Genomic DNA, 10,185 nt, shown 5'->3' with positions numbered 1-10,185 from the left:
TGGAGCTGCTCTGGCAGACTGTCTGCCAAATGCAGAGAGCATTTGATACCCTGCTAACAAGTCCACATGTGATTGGGAACAGAGCAAGCTCAGCTCCAGGGTGAAGATAGCAGGCAGCCATCTACCTCTGGCCAAGCCTTCGTCTCTTGGTGGGGTTCCTGGTTGTCTTCCTCTGAGCTTTTAGGTGACACACAACTCCTCACTTGCCTCCTGCATTCCCAGATACCTCAGGAAGACATCCCTGTGTGGGCTGGCCACGTGCTGAGGTGACATGGATGCGCTTCCAGGCATTCCAGGAGGGCACAGAACTGGAGAACTGCTCCTCCATAAGCAAAGAGCCATGACCAGGAGTCACTCTTAATTTGGGACATCAAGTTGTACCAGTCCCAAAAAATAATTGCATAGATGAGATGGCTCCCTGGCTCATCTTGTTGAAAGCCATGTGGGTGCTGGCATTTGGCAGGGTGAAGCAATAGAGCATCCCCCTTTCCTGACATAGCTCCTGGCATGGCAAACCCAATGTGTGCCTGGAAAGATGTTGGCACTGAGAGGATGTGAAAGTAACCTCATGGGGAGGGAATCGTTGCACAAGGTTCCTGGGAGAGGGATGTGAGAGAGAAGAGGCAGTTTGTGGTGGTTCTGGAAAGGTGAATAGTGTGGGATCAGGGAAGAGAAGGATGGAGACAAAGCAAGAGACATGTGGAGGGGAGTAGATGTTAAATTACAGAGGACCTGGAAGGAGTTGAAGGTGACATGGAGATGCACTGAGGAAGTGCAGGCAGGAGGTGATCACAGATGTCCAGGTGAGGAAAGGGAGAAAAGGACACGGAAAGAAGGCAGAGGGTTGGCTCCAGGGAGACCTTCTAGCAGCCTTCCAGTACCAGGAAAGCTGTGGAGGGACTTTGGACAAAGGTATGGAGTGATAGATCAAAGGAGGATGGTTTCAAGTTGAAAGAAGGGAGATTTAGATGAGACAGTGGAAGAAATTCTTCACTATGAGAATGGTGAGACATTGGAATAGGTTTCCCAGGGAAGTTGTGGCTGCCCCATCCCTGGCAGTGTCTCAGGCCAGGTTGGATGGGGCTTGGAACAACCTGGGCTGGTAGGAGGTGTCCCTTCCCTTGGCAAGGGGCTTGGAACTGGATGATCCTTCAACCCAAACCAATCTGGGATTCTATTGATTCTACGATCGGGACCCCGTGCTAATTCCTTACTGTCTGTGCTTTCTTCTAGGGCACTAAATGAGAATATGGCCAATGGCATTGAAGATCTTATTGGGATCCCCTTCCCAAACCACAGCAGTGAAGTCCTGTGTGGTTTAAATGAGCAAAGGCACGATGGTCTCCTCTGTGATGTCATCCTCATTGTACAGAACCAGGAGTACCGGACCCATCGGTCCGTCCTTGCTGCCTGCAGCAAGTACTTCAAAAAACTCTTCACTACTGGCACTTTAACAGACCAACCCTATGTTTACGAGATTGACTTTGTCAAACCTGAAGCACTTTCTGCCATCCTGGAGTTTGCCTACACCTCAACCCTCACCATCACCACCTCCAACGTCAAGCACATCCTCAGCGCTGCCAAGATGCTGGAGATCCAGTGCATCATCAACGTATGCCTTGAAATCATGGAGCCCGACAGAGAGGTGGAAGAGGAAGATGACAAAGAGGACAAAGACAACGAAGATGAAGATGAAGAGGAGGAGGAAGAGGAGGAAGAAGTGGAAGATTTTGTCAATCAGGACAACCTCACCGACATCCAAGAAGTCAGCTGTCACCAAAGCCCTTCAAAGTCTGATCTCACCGAAGAAGCGTATATAGAAGCACCTAAAGACTTTCCAAATCACTACCCAGACAGTAACTCTTCGGGACACTTGGGTGTGATACGAGACTTCTCCATTGAGTCCTTGCTAAGGGAAAACTTGTACCCAAAGGCAAACATCCCAGAAAGGAGACCACCTCTCTCTCCTTTCACCCCTAGCTTCTTCCCCCATCTATGGAACGGTGATTTTAGCTCCTTCTCTCAGCTCGAGAAGCCACCAGTAGACAGCGGACCTTTGGATCTGGTGATCAAAAAGAGGAAAATCAAGGAAGAGGAGGAGAAGGAAGACCTGCCTCCACCTCCTTTCCCTAATGACTTCTTCAAGGACATTTTTACCACCACCCCAGCAGCTCCCTTAGACCATATTAAGGCAGAGACTGACTATAGCGCTTATCTCAATTTCCTAAGTGCGACCCAGTTTGGAGGAGTTTTTCCCCCTTGGCCCCTGGAAGAAGAGAGGAAGATCAAGCCCAAGGCATCCCAACAATGTCCCGTCTGTAACAAAGTCATCATGGGAGCTGGCAAGTTGCCCAGGCACATGAGGACCCACACAGGAGAGAAACCCTACGTGTGCAATATCTGTGAAGTCCGATTTACCAGGTGGGCACTGGTTGGCCGTGCAAGGAGGGGGGTGATGGTGGTTGGAGGGGTCACATCATGACCTTTGGCTAATTGTTAAGCTAAACAACCTTTTTTTCCTCCAAAAAAACAGCAAAGAAAGCAGGGCAGGGTGTCTATCCCTTTGGAAATAAGAAAAAAGGAGGAAGGGAGGGTGGAGGAAGAAAATGAACCTACTGATTTTTGGGTGGGTTGTGGGTCACACCCACAACTCACTGGATCCATCCCTTCACTGGACAAGAGCTTAAATAAGCAACAGGATATTTTCAACCCCACTGTAGTTGACCACAGTTGGGTCAGAAGGAGATAGGAAAACAGATGGTCAAAAAGCCAAGGAGGCTTCATCTCCAATGTCCTGGGAGATGCCTTGAGGTGGGAGGGCCATTTAGTTGTGGGTTGTAATTAGTTTGGGTTTGCACATTTTGGCAACGATGGAGACCAAAACCAAGTTCCACATGTTTAGACATGACAGTGTCTGGGCTTTCTGAGCCTAGAGTGGTCCTAATTTTTATATGTGAGTAGAGAGGTGGGGGTTGGTCTCTTTTCCCAAGGAGCAAGTGATAGAGCAAGAGGAAACAGCCTCAAGTTGTGCCAGGGGAGGTTGAGATTGGAGCTTGGGAACAATTTCTCCCTGGAAAGGGTTGTCAGGGCCTGGCCCAGGCTGCCCAGGGCAGGGGTGGAGTCCCCATCCCTGGAGGGCTTTCAAAGCTGTGGAGATGTGGTGCTGAGGGCCATGGGGCAGTGGTGGCCTTGGCAGTGCTGGGTTAAGGGTTGGACTGGGTGATCTTCAGGGTCTTTTCCAATGTAAATGATTCTGTGATTCAACACCCTGAACATTGGCCATCCAAGAACATGGCACCTTGACTGCCCCCATGGTCAGCAGAAAGGGATCAGAACCCACAGGGAGGTAGATGAGGAAAGGAGATGAGCAAAGGTATCATCCCTGTTGCGGCAAACCCTTCTCTCGGGGACCTGGCTCTTCTCAGGAGCTCTCTCGCCATCTCTTTCCTCAGGCATCCTTCTCTGCTTCTGGGAGCATGCCTTTTATTTTGCCCTTCAGCCCCGCCCATTTCCAGCTGGGGCAGGCCCTAATTATTGGGCACAGCTGGGCCTAAGCTCCCAGTTCATTATCGGCGACACCTGGGGACTTGTGGTTCTCACTACATTTCCCCCCTTTTTTGTTGTTTGTTGAAAAATAAACTTCATTTTTTCAATAATTTACAATTAATTCAATAATTTACAATTATTCTTATATTACGGCCTTTCATTTCCTTATTTTTACAATTTACAATTATTCTTATATTACGGCCTTTCATTTCCTTAATTTTACAGTTTTCTTAGCCTTTGATTGAAATATGGAGGGAAAATTCGGGCTCCTACCGGCTTTTTCGCCTCCTTAGCCTCTGTTGTCAGCAGAAGATGAGGTCTCAGAACACCAGCTCAGCTTTTGCTGGTACTCGCCACCTCGGAATGCCTAGCCATGCAGAGCTTCTAATCACCACACCAGTCTTATCGCGTGTCCCTAGGGCTCCGTTTCAGGACCGCACTATCGCGTGTCCCTGGGGGCTCCGTTTCAGGACCGCACTGACTTGATGCACACTCAGAGCTCCGCTTCAGCATTCCTCGGGTTTGAATTCCAAACGCCAACCCGCTGCGCCCTTCGAGCCTCGTTCTTCTTACCGCTTTTCGGCTTCCCTCCTGGCTGGCTCGCCATTCCGGGCTGTTGTATACCTTGCCGTGCTGGGCTTCTACTCTGAGCTCTTCACACCACCTACAGCATTTAAGCCTAGCCTTGTGGAGCTTCTGACGTGGTTGCGTACTCGGAGCTCTTTATAGAGCGTCCCGCAACAACGTAGTAGCTCCATCTGACGTGGTTGCGTATTCGAAGCTCTTTATATCCCCTTCCGCATTTAAGCCTGGCTTTGTAGAGCTTCCCGCAACCAACGTGGTCATGTAGAGCTCTTTATATCACCTCAGCATTCACGGCTGCTGTTGCCCGCATTCTCCACCAACTGTTGCGGCGAACCCTTCTCTCGGGGACCCAACTCTTCTCAGGAGCTCTCTCACCATCTCTTTCCTCAGGCATCCTTCTCTGCTTCTGGGAGCATGCCTTTTATTTTGCCCTTCAGCCCCGCCCATTTCCGGCTGGGGCAGGCCCTAATTATTGGGCACAGCTGGGCCTAAGCTCCCAGTTCATTATCGGCGACACCTGGTGACTTGTGGTTCTCACTACACATCCCTGACCACACTGACATCCTGCAGGGCTTAGATGAGGGCACGTAATTTTAGGTATCTCAGGACCAGCTGAGAGAGTTGGGGTTGTTCATCCTGGAGAAGAGAAGGCTCCAGGGAGACCTTAGAGCACCTTCCAGTGCCTGAAGGGGCTCCAGAAATACTGGGGAGGGACTTTGGGCAAGGGCATGGAGGGATGGGATGAGAGGGAATGGCTTTAAACTTAAAGAGGGGAGAGGGAGATGAGATGTTAGGAGGAAATTCTTTGTTGTGAGGGTGCTGAGCCCCTGTCCCAGGTTTCCCAGAGAAGCTGTGGCTGCCCCATCCCTGGCAGTGTCTCAGGTCAGGTTGGATGGGGCTTGGAGCAACCTGGGCTGCTGGGAGGTGTCCCTGCCCATGGCAGGGGGTTGGAACTGGATGCGCTTTAAGGTCCCTTCCAATCCCAAACAATTTGTCATCCTCTGCAGTGACACCAGCCCCAGCATGGGCTGCTCCAAGCCAGATGCTACCAACCAGAACCTCCTTCTGGTCCCAGTATTGTTTCCTTCCCAGCCTTTACACCTCTCTGCACCTCAGCCAAGCCCTTGCTGGTAACAAATTGGAGCAGGTGTCACAAATCTAACGCTGTAGCTCATAACCCTTCTTCGGAAGGCTGAGCATGGTTAATCAGTGAGCAGAGACAAATAGAATCCTGGGCTTGCTCTTGCTGGAGATAATTAATATCTAATGAGTACAGTCTTTACCGTAATAATAAAATTTGCTGACAAGAGCATGGGTTTCCAGCTCCTGGCTGCATGTGAGAGTGAGAGCCCTATCAATCTGGGAAGGGCAAATAGGAGGAAAATAATATGCAGAGTAGGGAAAGGAGAGCTCCTGACAATGGATGGACACCTGGGGTGCTCCTCCATTCAGCCTGGCTTTTCCCTCCACTGTGATAATATCCCCCTGGAAGTTATGCAGATGCTGAGGATTTGACTTGAAAAATAAATTTCCATCACAGTCAGCGGGCTCACACTCATATTTTGCAGGGGGAAAAAAACACTGCCTGGGGTTAATTCCTTCCAGCAGGAATCTGGAGAAGAGAAGGCTCCAGGGAGACCTTCTAGCAGCCATCTACGACCTGAAGGGGCTACAGGAAAGCTGAAGAGGGATTTTTTTTTTTACAAGGACCTGTAATTGGGTGGCACTAATCCCTAATTGCATCACTGATGGAAAGGGCATCACTAATTCTTGCCAGCAGGAATCTGGATTTGGTTCCTGTTGGTGCTGCATCTCCAGGGTTGAGCTGGGTGGTCACCCCTGGACAAGTGGGTTCTGGTGGGAGGAGCAGAGTGGGTTCATCCTGGTGTGTGTGGCTTCATCCTTCTGGATGAAGGGACCACCTGGCCAGCCCCTTTCTGTTGTCCCCATCTCCTGGGTGTGACACTGTGGGTGCTAATTGCTGATGAGGACAGAGCTTGGCTTGACCCATCACCAACACTTTCTCTGTAATGGGAATAATAGTACTGAGCCCTCCCAGGGGGCTCCCAAAGCCCTTTACAGCAATGTTGACTTCATTTGGGGAAACTGAGGCACAGAGGGATATTGGTAGTGACTCACAGCCACTGCAGAGGTTAGCAGGAGGGTTCAGGTGGGATTTCAGGTATCCTAATCCCTAATCCAGAGGGGTTAAATCAGTGTCTTGCAGGTGAAGAAGTCAACTCAGAGATGGTCTGGTGTGGCCATCATGAAACCAAATGGCTTCCCCCCCCCATATGCTTAACAGCTTCTAAAAGCAAAGCACAAGGATAGGAGAACTTGAATCCAAGAAAATTATCACACAGAGAATCAGGACTAACCCCATGGTGTAGTTTCCCATCATCCATCATGAAAACAAAGCTGTTGGTTCATGAGCTGAGGAGCTGGAGGGGTTTTGTCTTTTTAATACCCTGAGCAGAGTGGGAATTTGAAAATCATGGTTGATTTTTAAAATGCATTTGATTTTTTTAGGGTTGTTTTGCTTTTTTGGTTTTTTTTTACACCATTTTTAGCATTCCTCTTAACTTGAGAGCTCTCCTTTAGGGGAAAGTGGAGTGACTGATGTAGAAGGAGATCTCTGCCAGGCTTCCCTGAATGCTGCAGCTCATGCTATATGTTTTGCTCTCAAGGATAATCTCATCCTTGCCAAAATCCTCAGGCTTGCACCTATGAGTGGTACCTTCACCAGGGAGATGTTTTGAACCCAAACAGTCACCCCACGGGGAATGAGGGAGCAGAGGTTCCCAAATGGGATTTCTGGCTTCATCACTCCTTTGCATTAATTTTCTGTTCAAGAAACTGTGAAGGAGCAAATTTACTGGGGGGGAAGAGAGAAAAGAGATTTTCCCTGGGTGGGGAAAATCATCCCCTGGGTGGGGAAAATCATCAAGCCTGATGATTTTGGGAAGGATGAGATTATCCCTGAGAGCAAAACATGTAATCACCCAGGGCAGGTCACATAGGAACTCATCCTGGTGGGTTTGGAAAGTCTCCAGAGAAGTAGACTCCACAACCTCTCCAGTGCTCCTCACAGGAAAGAAGTTTCTCCTTATGTTGAGGAGGAACTTCCTATGTTCTATGTTCAACCCATTATTCCTTCCTCCTATTACTGGGCACCACTTGAAAAGGTAGGAAAAATGAAAAAAAGGTAAAGCCATAAAACCTTCCATCATCCATCCCTCCCACCCGAGATGCTGGTGGAGCAGAGAGGGTTTAGTTTCACCCCATCAATGGGTAATAACCTGAAAAAAAAACCACTTTTTGCCTGTGTTTATATTACAGAGTCCTGGAACATTCTGTGTTTATTAGGAAAAATGACCCCTTTAGGTTAAAGATTACATATAGACCCTTAAATGATGTTCTAGGTGGGGCTGGGAGCTCTGGTTTTTATTAACATTCCCAACACTTCACAGAACAAGCCCCTTCCCTTCATCTCCTCACCACTTCACCCCCCGTTGTCCTTTTGGGGTGAAATTTTCCCTGCTGCTTTGCCCGAGGCATTTGGAGGGGAAACGAGTGCAAACCTTGGGATAAAAGCATCTTGGAAAATTTCAAAATCGGGAGTTTGGCCCACGGGCACCAAAAACTGGTTCAAGATGCTAGAAGGGCAAAGTGGTGGAAGTTGGAGCTCCACATTGGAGACTTGAGCAGCCATCCTGGCCTTGCATGCTTTGAGGGCAAAAATAGATTTTTTGAGTTGTTTTTGGTTTTATTTGCACGGTCATATATTTTATATATGATAGTAATGACATTACTTCATATATTCCCCAAGCTGGGAAGGTATTTTTGCTGCTTTTAGATGTTCCTCTTAAATAAAGAAGCGTGGCCAGCAGGTCCAGGGAGCAGATTCTCTCCCTCTACTCTGGGGAGACCTCCCTGCAGTACTGGGTCCAGTACTGGGTCCAGTTCTGGGGTCACGAAGGACATGGAGCTGTTGGAGTGAGTCCAGAGGAAGCCATGGAGATGATGAGAGGGTTGGAGCAGCTTTGGAGCCAGGCTGAGAGAGTTTGGGTTGGAGAAAAGAAGGGTCCAAGGAGACCTTATTGTGGCCTTTCAATATTTAAAGGGGACCTAGAACAAGGAGGGGGACAGACATTTTAGCAGGGTCTCTTGTGATAGGACAAGGGGTGATGGGTTTAAACTGAAACAGGAGATTCAGACTACATCTAAGGAAGAAATATTTTACATTGAGGGTGGTGAGACCCTGGCCCAGGTTGCCCAGAGAGAAATGACACTTGCCTCATCCCTGGAAACATTCCAGGTCAGGTTGGATGGGGCTCTGAGCAACCTGATCCAGTTGCAGATGGCCCTGCTGACTGCAGGGATTGGACTGGATGGCCTTGAGAGGTCCTTTCCAACCAGAACCATTTGATCTATCTATGAAAAAACAAAATGATGTTTGTAAAGAAGTGCTGTGGAAATGGGAATGATACTGTTCCATGGCTGTGTTTAAAAACCTTCTCCAAGTTGTGTTTGAGGCTGGATATGGATGGAGAAGGTGGAAGGGAAGGACAAGTGGGTGCAGAGCACCTGGGTGCTGTCTGCACCTCTGCCTGCCTCACCCTCTTCCATGCTTCAAAGAAAAGCTCCTGAGACACCCAGTGGTCACTGTAAGGATAAAAGGAAAGGAAAAATCACCTCCAAGAGGGATTTTGTTCAGGAAACAAAGAGGTTGCCCCACAACCTCCACTCATTTCCAGATCTGCAGGCAGGAATCCAGCAGTACATGTTTAGATACTCATGCATGTCTTCTGACTTTATTCTAGAGAGCTTTTTCCCTCCATCTTGGGCTGTTTGGGATTTTCCTGACATGGAGGGTTGGGTTTGTGTGATATTTAGCTGCTGTCACCCCATCAAGGAAGAGACAATTCCAAGAGCATCCATAGTGTGGCAGCACCACGGCTGGAAGCCCCAGGATGAATTTCTCACCTTCCCATTGCCTTTCCTGATCCAAGCAGCAATCCCAACATCTCACCCCTTCCGAAAGCTAACCCAATAACCACCCCCCACCCCCCACCCCCCACCCTTTTTTTTTTTTTCTTTTTTTTTTTTTTCCAGGCAGGACAAGCTCAAGATCCACATGCGGAAACACACGGGGGAGCGGCCCTACCTCTGCATCCACTGCAATGCCAAATTCATCCACAACTACGACCTGAAAAACCACATGAGGATCCACACGGGGGTCCGGCCCTACCAGTGTGAATTCTGCTACAAGAGCTTCACCCGATCCGACCACCTCCACCGCCACATCAAACGCCAGAGCTGCCGGATCACCCAGCCCCGACGAGGACGGAAGCCGGCGGCATGGCGGGCAGCCGGCTTGCTCTTCGCTCCCGGCGCACCTCCCATGGACATGATGCCCCCAACCTTGGAGGGGATGAGTGGCCACCTCAGCACCACGGCCATGTGCCTTCCCGGCCCCAGCCCGAAGCACTTTTTGAGCGGGGCCAAGACCCCCTTTAGCCTCCAAGAGCTGGAGAGCCAGTTGGAAGAAACCCAGATGAAGCTCTTCACGCGAGCCCAGCTGGAGATGGAGAGGAATGCGGGCATCTTCACCTTTGCCTTGGGCCACAATGAAAACCTTGCTGCCCAACCTTTCTTCCCTCTTCCTGATCCTTGGAGCGCGGGGTTCAGTGGCTTGGCAGGGCTCGGCCACATGGCTCCCATCTCGGAGGCGAGCAACTAAACCTCATCCTGCTCCCACCATGGGTCCACTCTTTTCCCAGCCGGCTCCTTCAGGGTCCCCACCTGCCCTTTCAAATCATCTGGCTCCCAAGAAGCTCTCCATCCCCCTCCTGCCGTGGGTTGTGGAGAGCTTGGGGCACAGGGACCTCCCCAGGGTGGGTGGGTGGGTGGGTGGGTGCTGCTCCCCGTGGCCATCGGCACTTTAGACTCTATGATGCACTTGGTTTGGGGCCACGGGACAGCCCCTTCCAACTACTCCACCACTCACTGCTCTCTCCAGGAAGGCCAAAGTCAGGACTGCTGATTTCTTTA

At 49.9% G+C, this 10,185-nt stretch overlaps 1 protein-coding gene across 1 annotated transcript; it reads left to right on the top strand.

The window, feature by feature from the left end:
* Positions 1 to 1,237: 1,237 nt before the first annotated feature.
* LOC139789120 (zinc finger and BTB domain-containing protein 7C-like) lies at positions 1,238 to 9,951 on the top strand. The gene is made up of 2 exons (XM_071729647.1): positions 1,238 to 2,421; positions 9,247 to 9,951. The coding sequence occupies exons 1-2, from the start codon at positions 1,250 to 1,252 to the stop codon at positions 9,872 to 9,874; spliced, it is 1,800 nt and encodes a 599-aa protein (XP_071585748.1). The 5' UTR covers positions 1,238 to 1,249; the 3' UTR covers positions 9,875 to 9,951.
* Positions 9,952 to 10,185: the final 234 nt, after the last annotated feature.

Source organism: Heliangelus exortis, chromosome W, assembly GCF_036169615.1.
Source record: "Heliangelus exortis chromosome W, bHelExo1.hap1, whole genome shotgun sequence".
Classification (NCBI taxonomy): domain Eukaryota; kingdom Metazoa; phylum Chordata; class Aves; order Apodiformes; family Trochilidae; genus Heliangelus; species Heliangelus exortis.
The sequence above is the reverse complement of the archived record's forward strand: the minus strand, read 5'-3'. Positions and strand labels throughout refer to the sequence as shown.